At 41.0% G+C, this 12,865-nt stretch overlaps 1 protein-coding gene across 1 annotated transcript in view; it reads right to left on the reverse strand.

The window, feature by feature from the left end:
* Window positions 1-12,865, reverse strand: part of ADAMTS12 (ADAM metallopeptidase with thrombospondin type 1 motif 12) — a 265,348-nt gene that overhangs the window by 112,082 nt on the left and 140,401 nt on the right. The window contains exons 5-9 of the mRNA XM_065406566.1: window positions 11,503-11,586; window positions 9,671-9,795; window positions 4,112-4,261; window positions 2,077-2,220; window positions 961-1,105 (exon numbers count right to left, since the gene is read on the reverse strand). Coding sequence (XP_065262638.1) covers window positions 961-1,105; window positions 2,077-2,220; window positions 4,112-4,261; window positions 9,671-9,795; window positions 11,503-11,586 — 648 coding nt within the window. The remainder of the gene's footprint in view (window positions 1-960; window positions 1,106-2,076; window positions 2,221-4,111; window positions 4,262-9,670; window positions 9,796-11,502; window positions 11,587-12,865) is intronic.

A 12,865-nucleotide genomic window follows, 5' to 3' on the forward strand; every position in this document is an offset into this window, starting at 1 on the left:
ATAATAGTGAGTACATGAGGATATACATAATGATCATAATGAAAAACAAATCTGGATGATCCTGGCAAGCCACTGTTTCTAGTTCATTAGGGACTGATGATGGACTCCTTACTTGGTAAATCACCTATTGCCTTCAATTGTTCACACAAGTGCCTCCCTGCATGTGCAAATGAAGGCTTTTGTAAGCATACCTATTGTACCCCCACCCTGAACAATCTGTCCCATAACAAAAGTGGGCAAACATGAGACATACAGGGCCAAATACTACTCTGAGGGTAGGTCTATACTTACCTCCGGGTCCAGCAGTAAGCAATCGATCTTCTGGGATCGATTTATCGCGTCTTGTCTAGACGCGATAAATCGAACCCGGATCGATCCCGGAAGTGCTCGCCGTCGACGCCGGTACTCCTGCTCCGTGAGAGGAGTACGCGGAGTCGACAGGGGAGCCTGCCTGCCGCGTCTGGACCCGCGGTAAGTTCGAACTAAGGTACTTCGACTTCAGCTACATGCGTATCTTAGTTTGAAGTGGGGGGTTAGTGTGGACCAGGCCTCAGATTTGTTCAGGTGACTTTCACAGAAGTTGAGCAAGTGTATCCAACTGAAGAATTTGGCCAAATGACAGCTAATGGGACAGGGGCTTCAAAATGCTTAACTTACTTTTGAAAATAACTTCTAAGTCAAAGACACTTTATAATTTTACCCAAGATTTATAATGTACGTTTAAAAATGAAACCACTTCACCACTGAAATGCAGTTAGCTGTGCATGAAAGATAGTAACCATTCTATAATATACAAGACCACTACAAAACAATTTAGGATAGCCATATTCATTTGAAACTGGAGAAGAATTTGATGTAGGCAGAATATAATTTCCCCAAACTGGAATTTAGTCAGGTCACAATAAGAACTAAAGGCTTAAATTCTTGTTAGTAAAATAGATTAAAACAAATAGCACTTACATCCACCTCTTCACAGAAAGTAGCAGTGGGGCCATACTGCAACTGGCATTGGTGATGTACATCATAGATAACTCCTGGGGCAATGAGTGGTGACTTTAAATCTTTCTTTTTTGGGATATCATCTAGACAGAATCCCCATCCTCGGCTAAAGGTGAAAATTGGAAATTTAAAAACCACACAAATGTGCTTTTAATTTTAATTTTTTTTCATAATTCATCTTTAAATTTCTAATCATTAATGGCACTTTCCCATGTGGTCTTTAGGAAACAACACTTCCAGATTCTAAGTCGGGCATGGGGAATTTAGCAAATAACTTCTTATTTCCAATAATGTTTTAGGAACCTCAGATAAGAGCAAAGTACTTCAAAAAACCTGGGATTACCTGCCATTCAGGAGCAGCCTGGGTATTAATATCTGGTATCTTTACCCCCCATGGCATATAGAAGGGGCCCTGAAGTCTGCAAAAGCAACAGAACTTGTGTGGTTCTCCTTTGTGGCGTATCATGATTCCTGTGACCTCAGCAGCTCTTTCCTTCTCCTGAATTATAAAGAAGGGCTCTGCAGCAGCTCTCCCCATTTCACCTTGCAGAGGAATTTAATGGCGGCAGAATGTAGTTTGTTAAATTGGAAATAGATTCAGTCATTGGAATGACTTCAGTGAAAGCTGCCGCCACTCTCAACAGTGTTGAAAGTCAGATTAGAGGCGTCTGAAGTTGGGCCCAAAATTTGAGGCTCCTCTAATAAGAGGTCACTTTTGAAAAATGTGAGCACAAGTGATTTGTCCAAGGTGTCATAGGAAATCTGTGTCAGGCCCTCATATACCTTAGCCAAAAGGCCATCTTTTCTCCCAGTAACCATGTGATAGCTGTAGGTTACACCAAGTTTTCAACTCAGATTGTTGAAATCTAAGTCCAATTTGAACATTGCATAATGTAACAATTCTTCCACTATCCACTGTATCGTACTTGGTCAGATTTGGGTGTGCCATGACATGGGAACCAACAACATACCTCAAGGATCCTCAAAGGAAAAAATAATTAAGAATTCTCCTCAACTCTGTGTCACCTCACATAGCATTCCATTATTCCAAGTGGACATAGTATTCTAATCACTCACTCTAGGAAACGTGTGATGTATTCCTTGCTGCACGGGGACCAGGTGAGTGGAGAAGGATCATACTGTAGCTGCCGGGACATAATGTATGGATGTCTTCCAACAGGTTCACAGTCATTCTCTTTTCCATCATGCTGGATACCAAAACTAAAAGAAGTATTACCGAGCACAGGAAATAGTCATTATAGCTGATAGTTACATAGCAACTTTCTTCCAAAGATCCCAAAGTAATCAGGAAAACATATAGGTATCACTTCATCCATGAGCTAAAAGTACAACAGAAGTCAAAATTCTTGTTGACTTCAGTGGGCATTAGATCAGACACATAATGCACATAAGTGCCCCCGGGCAGAAAGCAAAGAGTAAACTTCCCTAGTTGAAACTCGGGGAGAATTTTAGGGAGTCAAAACATAATTATCCAATCTGGCTTTTGCCAGGCCCCATAGTTTACACCCAGTGCTTAATTTTTAATGAAAGAGGTGTCAAGAATCAAGCAATTAGGTGCTGGGAGTCAAGCAATATTTTTACTTTTATAACTGAGGCGGCAAGCCCAGAGGTGCCGGGGTTATGAACTGCCAAGCCAAGAGATGTCGAGGCTCAGCCCTGGCAAAAACTAAGCACTGTTTACACCCCGACTCTTGCAAAAGATTCCAGGGCAATTTTAATAATCATAGGTACTCATGCCTCATCCACACGGCAGTGCCCTTTAGTACCCTGCAGTGAAGTTAATTTGGTAATGATTCAGAGGGAAGGGTGCCACCTGGAGAATGCTCATACCACTTTCTGCAGCACCTTGTTTTTCAGGTCAAAACCCAGTTTAGACTATGAAATTGGTTGAGATCACAGTACTGAGCAGCGTGGCTACAAGTTTGGGGTTTGCAGTGAGGGACTTTCAAAGACAGGACTGCAAGTGCTGGAAGTCTGGGACAATACTGAAAATAAATCTCACAAAAATTGCAGGCCAAATTTTGCTCTTGATTAGTGTGCTGTAAATCAAAATAACTCCATTCACTTCAGTATAGTTATATCTGACTCAGATCAGAATTTGACCCATTAATCTTCTCTTAATAATTTCTCTTGTTACAATACTCTTTATTTTAGAAAGAAAGGAAGGAAGAAAGAAAGAATTTCAGGGATGTCACTTTTTATTGATTTAGACAGAGGCATTGCTTCCCACATTGTCATATATTCATGAATGGATTGGTGAATTAGCCTCTAATCTCCTCCCCATCTCTCTCCCCAGTTAATAATACTGTGCATTGTAACAGACCTTCCCCACAGCAGGTCCTCCCCCAGCTGTTCATAACTCAGTCTTGTCTAACCTCTGCAAAGCTTTTGTCAATCCTTGTAAAAGATTTACTACTCAATAACTTTTAACAATAATAACCAAACACCCCACTGAAAGACCAACATGAAAAAATTGTCACTGTAGCTCAGTACAGCACCACACACTGTGACTGTCCAAGGAATCAAAAAAAACCCAATTACTTTAGACACGTTTATTTTTTGAAAACATCACTGTTAAATCATCCCAGTATTTCAAAAGTTTGGGTGGCTCTTTCCCTCTTCCACAACTTTGTTTTTTTCTTACTTATTTTTAGATTTATATAAGGTGCTCCTCCTCACCCCATCTCTGGGGGTGTATGCAAAAATGAAGGTCGAAATCACTTAGGCAAAGCTGAAAATCTCTGCCTAAAATAACATGCATTGGGTACCAGAAATGACTATGACTGTCAGAAAGAGAGCTAGAGCTGGTCAGGAGGTTTCCATCTTGAATGATTTTTCGACAGAAAATGCAGTTTCTGCAAAACTGAAATTTTCCACATGATAATTTTGATTTGCCAATTTTGTTTCAATATTCCATTGTTATAACCAAAAAGGGGAAAAAAGTATCAAAGCGCTATGGCCTGTGCTATACCAAATGATCACAATGGTCCCTTTTGGCCTTGGAATCTATGAGGGAAATACAATTTTAAGATAAACATATAAAACACTGAATTAGACCTAGCTAGACTCTGCATTTTACATCCAACTATACCTGTGTCCAAGCTCATGTGCAATAGTGAATGCCAAAGGCAGCCCAGAATCTTCATTAATATTACAGCTCTGGTGAGGTTGGCACATACCAGATAGATGAGACAAACCTAAGGTTTCACAAGGACGATTCATGCCAGCACAGATGTCCTTTCTGTAAACACAGTGAAGACTTGTAGGTAAGAGTTTAAAACTGCGTGTAATGCTGCTCACAATGGACAGTAAACCTCCATATCATCATATATTTGTTGTCCATTTGAATTTTAAGCAAAAGACAGTATGTCTAACATTTATACCACTATGTATGACTTATTATTTATTAGTAAATATTTATATTGTGGTCATGCCCAAATATCCCAGTCAGGATTGGGGCCCACTTGTGGCAGGCACTGTACCAATAAAGAAAAGAGACATCCCTGCACTGAAGGCCTCACAATCTCAGGACACAGACAAAAGGCAAGGGATGGGGATACAACAGACATGCAAATGAATATGGTAAAAAATCGGCATTGCTTAATTAGTTACCTGGATTGCGGTTGTTTGGTTGCATTTTAATTGGGGATACCACTAGGGGAGGAAGAGAGTAGGAAAAGGAAAGAAGGGGAAGAAAAATAGCTGCAGTTTGTCATATGTGTAGCTATGCTCATCAGGCTGGGATTTGTAGGGCTCATTGCAGAGTCGATTCTTAAGAAGGGATCTGAAGGAGAATAAAGTAGTGGTTGTTCAGATTTTATCAGAGAGTTTTTCCAAGGCAGGCAGCATCAGCTACAGCACGTTGGTGTTTGAGAGGCTGACTGGTGGTAGCCAAGGCAGGAAATGCTGGCAGAGTGAAAGTGAGGGTTGACGTCACTTTAAGTTGCTAGATCAGCTTGGCAGGAGGAAGCTAAATTATAAAGGGACTTGAAAGTAAAGACTTGATTGATTGGAAATTACACCATTTTTTCCAGGCAAGCGGTGTCCAAATCCTTGCTCTTGGCTCCAAAAATTCAGCTATTGTGGAGCAGAGTTTTCCATTTGATGCCGAGGAAAAGACAGAATGTGCACATCTGAGATTCAGAACAGTGAAGGTAAATCTTCCTTCCCTGCTCATTTTCCACATCCTTGAGATCTTCTGCACCAATCGGTTTGGATAGAGTTCCTCCCGACTAACAGATGAAGACTGCATAACTAAGTCCTTTGATGATATTATCTCCCTCCCTTTATGGGTATGTCTACACTGGAGCTGGAAGGTGCAAATGATAGGAGAGGGTAGCCACTCTGAGTACAATTCCATCTGAGATTGTAGGTATGTACTTGAGCAGCTAGCCCCTCCCACCGCTCCCACCAACAGGGCTAAACTTCTGTTTTTAGCACACACAGCCTGATTAAGCTAGCATGAGTATATCTACTCCAACTGGAAATTATACCTTCCAGCTCCAGTTTAGGCACATCCTAATTGGAAGTGAGCATGGGGTGACCATTATGAAGTGAGTATTATCCCAGTCTCCTCTTAGACAAGAACAATACCTTATTTTTTGCAATACGTGGTTAAAAATCCCTACCTTTTGGAAATGCAGGAGAGCATGACAACTGAATAATAAAGGTGCTGGGAATGCTCTACGGAATGCTGTCTCTTGTAGCATCCAGGATCCACTTATCTGTTTACTCTAGGCCCATGCAATGAAGAAATCTTTAAATAATATAATATATGGAGATATACCTATCTCATAGAGCTGAAAGGTCATTGAGTCCAGTCCCCTGCCTTCACTAGCAGGACCAAGTACTGATTTTGCCCCAGATCCCTAAGTGGCCCCCTCAAGGATTGAACTTACAACCCTGGGTTTAGCAGGTCAATGCTCAAACCACTGAGCTATCCCTCCCTCCTGTGATGACATTCTGTGCATGGCTCTGTGGATCTTCATGGTGGATTATTTGAAGTTTGAGGGGTTCATCCCTGGTAAAGCATCACAGGAAGTCATCTTCTAACACTGAACAGGGATTTTTATTAGAATAAGGTGAAGAGTGTGATCCCTAAATCACTCCACTGTAGGCTTTCTGCTTAGAATTTTCCCCAGGTCTCTTATTGCCTGGATTCCTGTTATAGCTTTTGGAAAAAAGTGTTCACAAAAACTAATTAATCTGCACAAGACAATTTCACCTGGAGCACAGCACAGGGCCCACAGGTGGTCGGCAATTGACATGGTGTTACAGAGGCAGCAGCAAGCCGCAGCAGGTGGCTGAACACCTTGTAGGCGTCTAAGATCTGCTCCATTTTTTCCTTTGTTCAGGCCCTGTTCTCAGCCAGCAGGGGAGCACTGATGCTCCCTGGCTAGAGATAAACAACTGAGCTTGGTAAACCAGTAAACTCCTTAGCCAAAAGACTTAGTTATTCTATCTTCATCTATCTGGACTAGTACAAGAGATCAGAGAGAGAACAGAAAGGTTACTCCCCCTGTGCAGTAACTGTAGTTCCTTGAGCTATGGGTGCTGTACTACCCACTCTCCTTCCCTTATGCTTTGGAGTTTCCTTCTGAAGTTTGCAAGTGGGGAAGGAACTGAGGGAGGGTGGCCCATGCAGCCTGATATAGCCTCGGTGCAGGGTACGAGAGTATCAGCCGCACATGCACAGGCCGAATGGACACTGCTAATGAAAATCTCTGATCGAAGGCACGCGGAGCACATGCGCACCGGACGTGGAGCACCAATAGGGATGTGACTCAAAGAAGATATTTGTTTTTACTCTGGATATGAAGAGGAACAGTACTAACCCAGAGGTATGCAGCCTACAATGGAGAGAATCAGCAAGTAATCACCTCTCAACCTGTGCAGTGTCCATGTGTGGCGTCCTCTGGGACAGGGCAGTTTTCATTCCCTAGGTTCCGTCAGAGGGGGTGTGTGTGTGTGTGTGAGAGAGAGAGTTAGGATATTATATAAAGCCAGTTCATTTTGGCAGATTTACCATTAACCGTTTTGGAGACATCTTCTTTTGTTCTAGTTTTTTGTATGTATTGATTCATTTCCTTCCTTATTGTGTGTGTCAGTTAGGAACTGTTACTTTGGGTATGTCTGCACAGCAAAAAAAACAAAACAAAACAATCAAACAAAAAATCCAGTGGCAGCAAGTCTCAGAGTCCAGGTCAACTAAATCGGGCTTGGGCTGCAGGGCTAAAAATAGCAGCCTAGCCGTTTGGGCTCAGGCTGAAGCTTGGGGTCTGCGACCCTTCCTCCTCACCAGGGTTCACAGCCCAGGCTCCAGCTTCAGCCTGAATGTCAACACTGCTATTTTTAGCCCCGCAACATGAGTCCCACGAGCCTGTATAGACACACCCTTTTTTTTTTTTTTTGATGGACTGATTAAGCGAAGGACGATTGTTTTTGCTCCTAAGCCAAATCCTTTCGTGTTGGTTGGTGGTCAGTGCAAGCTGACTGGAGCTTTAGTTTTCCTTTTGAAAGTTTTGCATTGGTTTTATCGTGTGGTGCTTAGGGGCCAAATCAAATAAAATATATTAAGTAAATGAAGCAAGTAATGTGTTAGTAACACACACACACACACACACACACACTATATATATATATATATAAAAACCTGCAAACGGCATCATAGATTGCTGATAATTATGGTGGTAGTCAAGAAACTGCAATTACCATCACTTGCATCATTGTTATAAAAGTCACAGACAAGAGCGTACTGTAACTTTGCAACAAACAGCAATGTGCAGCATCAAAAACGTTGAGTTTGTTTTTGGATGTATTGGAGAAAGGCTGGCAAAAAAAAAAAAGTTGTTTTTCAGTAGACAAGGATACTTTCTTTCGTACAACTGGGAAACTAAGGCCCCAATCCTGCAAACACACCTGCACACATTTACCTTTAGACAGGCGAACAGTCCCATTGAGTTTGCAGGATCAGGCCCTATGTGCTTTGAGAGGATGGACAGTCTTGTTTATAAGGCACTAGAACAGGACTCAAGAAACGTGGGGTCAGTTCCTTGCTCTGCCATAGACTTCCTGTGTGATCTTGGGCAAGTCCTTTACTCTCTCCGTGCTTCTCTTTCCCATCTGTGAGGGGTGAGTGGGGGAATACTTTCCCCCCTCCTACCCTTTGTCTCCCTCGTTTCTTTAAACTGTGAGATCTTAGGGCAGGGACTGTTTTTCACTATTTGTGCAGTGTCTAGCACGATGAGGCCCAGATCTTGGGCTATAGGTGCTACTGTAATACAAATAAATCATAATGATAATATATCAAATTTACTAAAAATATTCATGGAAAGCAAATTTCAAAGCCACATGCACAAATATATGTATCAACTGAATTTTTAAACCACGTGTGAGAATTTATGCCATAAGCATTTGTGTGCTTATCCAACTGAAACAATACCACAGGCCTTATCTGACCAATTGCAACTAAGTAATACAGCTCAAATAGTGAATACCCACAGGTAACCAATTGAGAAATATGTTTTCATCTTTATGAACTGTGAAAACAAATTGTTGAATACTTTTGAACGACAAATATATTTGAGGCAATCATGATCTTCTGATGGATATTCAGCAATACAGAGAAAGAGACTAAATCTGTCAGACACAATAACTATTCTGTGAATTATCTGCACAGCTATAATGGCCCATTGGAAATGTCTGCTTACTCCTCTTTCTATACATAGTGTCTGAGACCCACCACTATGAAATATGAATGAAAAGATATTATCAAGACATTTTTGCATGTTTACAACCATTTAGCTAGAAGTCTGAACGTGAACTGTATTACTTTAACAACAAGATAATCCACTATTGTGAAGTGTAGTTATTTGTTATTGTAGGGTTTTGTAATTAGGGGGCTGCTGATCTACAGGCTGGGCTTTTGGCCCTATTATTTTTTCCTTGAGAAAATAATTGATTGAAGCCATAAACAAAGAGATGGGCCCAAACTGAATACTAACCTCATCCTTCCCAACCATTGAAGTTTGAGGATGTTTACATTTGGATCTAATTACAGACTAGACTAGACTAGACTAGACTAGACCAGACCAGACCAGGGGTTTGAGCATTGGCTAAACCCAGGGTTGTGAGTTTGATCCTTGACGGGGCCACTTAGGGATCTGGGGCAAAAACAGTACTTGGTCCTGCTAGTGAAGGCTGGACTCAATGACCTTTCAAGGTCCCTTCCAGTTCTAGGAGATAGGATATCTCAAAAAAAAAAAAAAAAAATCCTGGCTATGACTCAGGGTTAATAAAACAGATACAAATAAAACATAATATAGGCTTTGCAAACAGACATAAGCAACCCTCTACAAGGTACAGTGGGTCAGTTTTGGCACCTTCCAGCCTTAACAGTGTGCTTTTATATAACAGCTCAAAATTCAACCTGTACTAGCATCTGATATACTCATCAAAGAAAGTTATTTTTGTATTAAAACTGTCCTTCAGAAATGACATATATTCATCAGGAACAACAGTATATGGGGAAGTGTCTGTGTTGATGGGGGGGGGTGACTAAAGGAGCCTATTAGCCTATAAACATGTTCTCAGTGAAAGAAATATGAATAAAATAATATTTGGCAGCTCCTCTCCAGGGTTGTGACCATACCTAGTTAAAAGTACAGCTACATCGTGATGTACTGGGTTGACATCATTTTTGGGATTGATGCTTTTCTGCCATTTGCAGAAGCTGGCTAATGTCTTGTCTGCATGATGAACTATTTTCAAGCCTCGCTAAAGAAAAAAAGAAGAAAATATTATTATAAAGACTGCATTATATTGCCAGAGCACAGCAGCAACATTAATTATCAGGCTCACTAAAGTCATTGACTGGTTATGCTTTTGCCCAAAGCTAGAAACATCATTAGGAGCAATGACAGTTATTTGTGTAATATCCCAAGTATTAAGTTAAAACTTTGTCATTTTTGCAGCTAGTGTAACTAGAGAAAAAGTATATCAAAGGAGGAAATTAGCATTTTTGGGAAGAAGCCTTCATAAAATGAAACTAACAACTGCATTTTTCAAACAACAATATTTTATTTTCCTCTTGGAAGCTAGTATTCTTCCTGACAAAGAAGATTAAGATTAATTCGCAAGTAACTTGGAGAAAGCTACCTTCCATCATGTTTATCACCTTTAATGCAACATGAACAATCTCATGATGAGGTAACATTTTATGCTTTCATGGGTACATTTCCTTCACTCCATTTTTTTAAAAGCTGAAAAAGATGTACAACAGTCATCTTATGATCAGAGAGAACAAACACAAGTTGAAGAAGAAAAAACATTTTGCAGTGCAAAATAAGCGCTACCAAAACCATATTTCCCTCTTCTGTGGTTTTGCCACTTACTCCGCCTCACGCCTAGTATATTATTATTTAGGGTAAAGTTTTCCAAAGCACTGAAGTGCCGTAAGCAGCTACGTCCCTTTTTCAAAGGTGCATTAGGCACTTAGGGGCCCAAGTCTCATTGAAAGTCAATGAGTACTTAAACTCCTAAGTGTTTAAATCAGTTTTGAAAATGGGCTTTAGGTGCTTTTGAAAATTTTACCCTTGATAACCTTACCCATAGCTGGATAAATTAGGCTCCTATTTTACAAATTATTTTCACCTGTGCAGGCACTAGCTCTCATGTGGAGACCAATTGACTTCAACAGCCCAGGCGTCCACCTGGTTTAGAATTAGGACCTTTGATCATAAATCCCTTTGGACAGAGACCTTATTTTAAGGCTATATCCACAGAAGGCCTTGCACAATTATGGTGCTATGAAAATAACCATTAAGTTATAATAATCAGCATTCATTTAGGGGGCGGTTACAGCATTTATGAGACATGGAACATGCAATCACCTACGTGTGGTAGTTCACAACAATGAACATTTTATCAGTCACTGTTTCTCTGAGTTTTGAAAAGGAGCTTATGGGGAAAATAACCTGTCTTGCAGGCGTACAATAGTAGATCTGCTTCTTCAGAGAGCTTCACAGGCAGCTGCATTGTGCTTTATGAATATGCTATGTGATTAGACTGTGGATGGTTCATTTGAGCATCCTGTACGTTTGAATCTCTGCTCCGCAGCAAGCCTCCTCAGTCTTTGAAAGTCCTCTTCTGGTGCCGAAGAGCTTTCCCCTCACACACAATTATCCTAATATTTGAACATTTTAACTGAATTTCCTTTTGGGAGTTTATGCACAAACACCTGCAGTTATGAGCTAAACAATGTGCCATTTAGAGCAGCAGTTAGCTTTGAAACAGCTGTGCCAGAGTCAATAGATTAACAGAGGAATGAACAAAACATTTTAAACAAGCAACCCTTTTCCCACACACAGTGGATGCATTCATTACTCTCTTTAGTGTTAATCTAAATACCCTACCAAAATCTCTCTTCAGTGCACTGCGTGCCCAACTTTCTTCATTGCAATCTTGGGGGAAACAAAATCTCACCTCTTCCTCTTCAAGAAGAATAAGGCGGACGAGCACGATGTGGATTGCATTGCCAATGCTTGGATCATGGAACAATCCTGTGACCTGTGTCAGAGCCAGGAGAGATGAAAGTAATTGATTCCTCTACAGCAAGACAGAACTTTAGAGAGGAAATATGTAGGTTATTTCAAGCAGACTGCCCTCTTTGTTTTTTTTCCCTCCTACGTGTTATTGACAGAAGGTTCACTTCACATTCTGAAATGTAATAACCATGATGAACTACTGCAGAGGGCTGCCCAGTCAAATGAATAAAAATTCAGCAATTAACAGACGTTATTAAAATGTTATGCAGCAAAATTTACAATCCATTAAAAAAATTATTTTAAGTTCATTTTTCTCATTTAGGGTCCAATCCACTATTGTGCTCCCTGTGTAGTCATTTACATCAGTGCAAGATAGGTGTAAAACATGGCCAGTGCACAATGGTAGCATTTTACATCCACTTTGTACTGGTGTGAATGACTACCAAAGGTTCAGGGCAACAGCAAATGAGGCATTTATTGTTGAGTTCTGTAGAAAGGATTCGGCTGGCCAAAGGAAAAAGAGGAAGTCAATACTAGGCAAATAGAAGGGAGTTGAAAAATATATACAGTGGTATCATCAGCATAAAAGTGGAAGCTAAGGGTTTGTCTTCACTACTGGCTAAATCAGCGCTGCTGCAATCGATGCAGTGGGGATTGATTTAGTGGGCCTAGTGAAGACAGGATAAATCGAAGGCAGAGTACTCTCCTATCCACTTCAGTACTCCACCTTCTCAAGAGGCGGGAGAGTGGTGTAGACACTGCTGTAAATCGATCTAAGTTGCTTTGACCTAATTTACATAACGTACGTAACTTAACTAGCATAACTTAGATCGCCTTACCTCATTAGTGTAGAGCAGACCTGAGACTAAAGGTAAAATGACAGATGGAGCAGTTAGACTAAAAAATAACAAAGGGCCCAGCATTGAACTCCGAGTCCTCATGCCCCAAATGATGGTGTCAGTGTGTGTGCGATTAGACAGGCTGCTTCTCAAGAGCATTACTAGTAAAAGGAAGAGATGGGGGGGGGGGGGCGCAGCAGGAACAAAGCTGACACTTAAGCCGGTCTATACCTAAAATTTAGGTTGACCTCGCTATGTCACTCAGGGGTCCTGAGCACCATAGTTAGATTGACCTAAGCCCCAGCATAGATGTGGCTAAATCAAAGGAGGAATTCTTCTGTCAACCAAGCTACCGCTGGTTGGGGAGACGGATTATCTACATAGATAGGAAAACCATTCCATCAATCTAGGAGGTGTACACACTATGGCTGCAGTGCTGTAGTGGCTGTAGTATATGCCCTT

The sequence above is a fragment of the Emys orbicularis genome, chromosome 6 (assembly GCF_028017835.1).
Source record: "Emys orbicularis isolate rEmyOrb1 chromosome 6, rEmyOrb1.hap1, whole genome shotgun sequence".
Taxonomy (NCBI): domain Eukaryota; kingdom Metazoa; phylum Chordata; order Testudines; family Emydidae; genus Emys; species Emys orbicularis.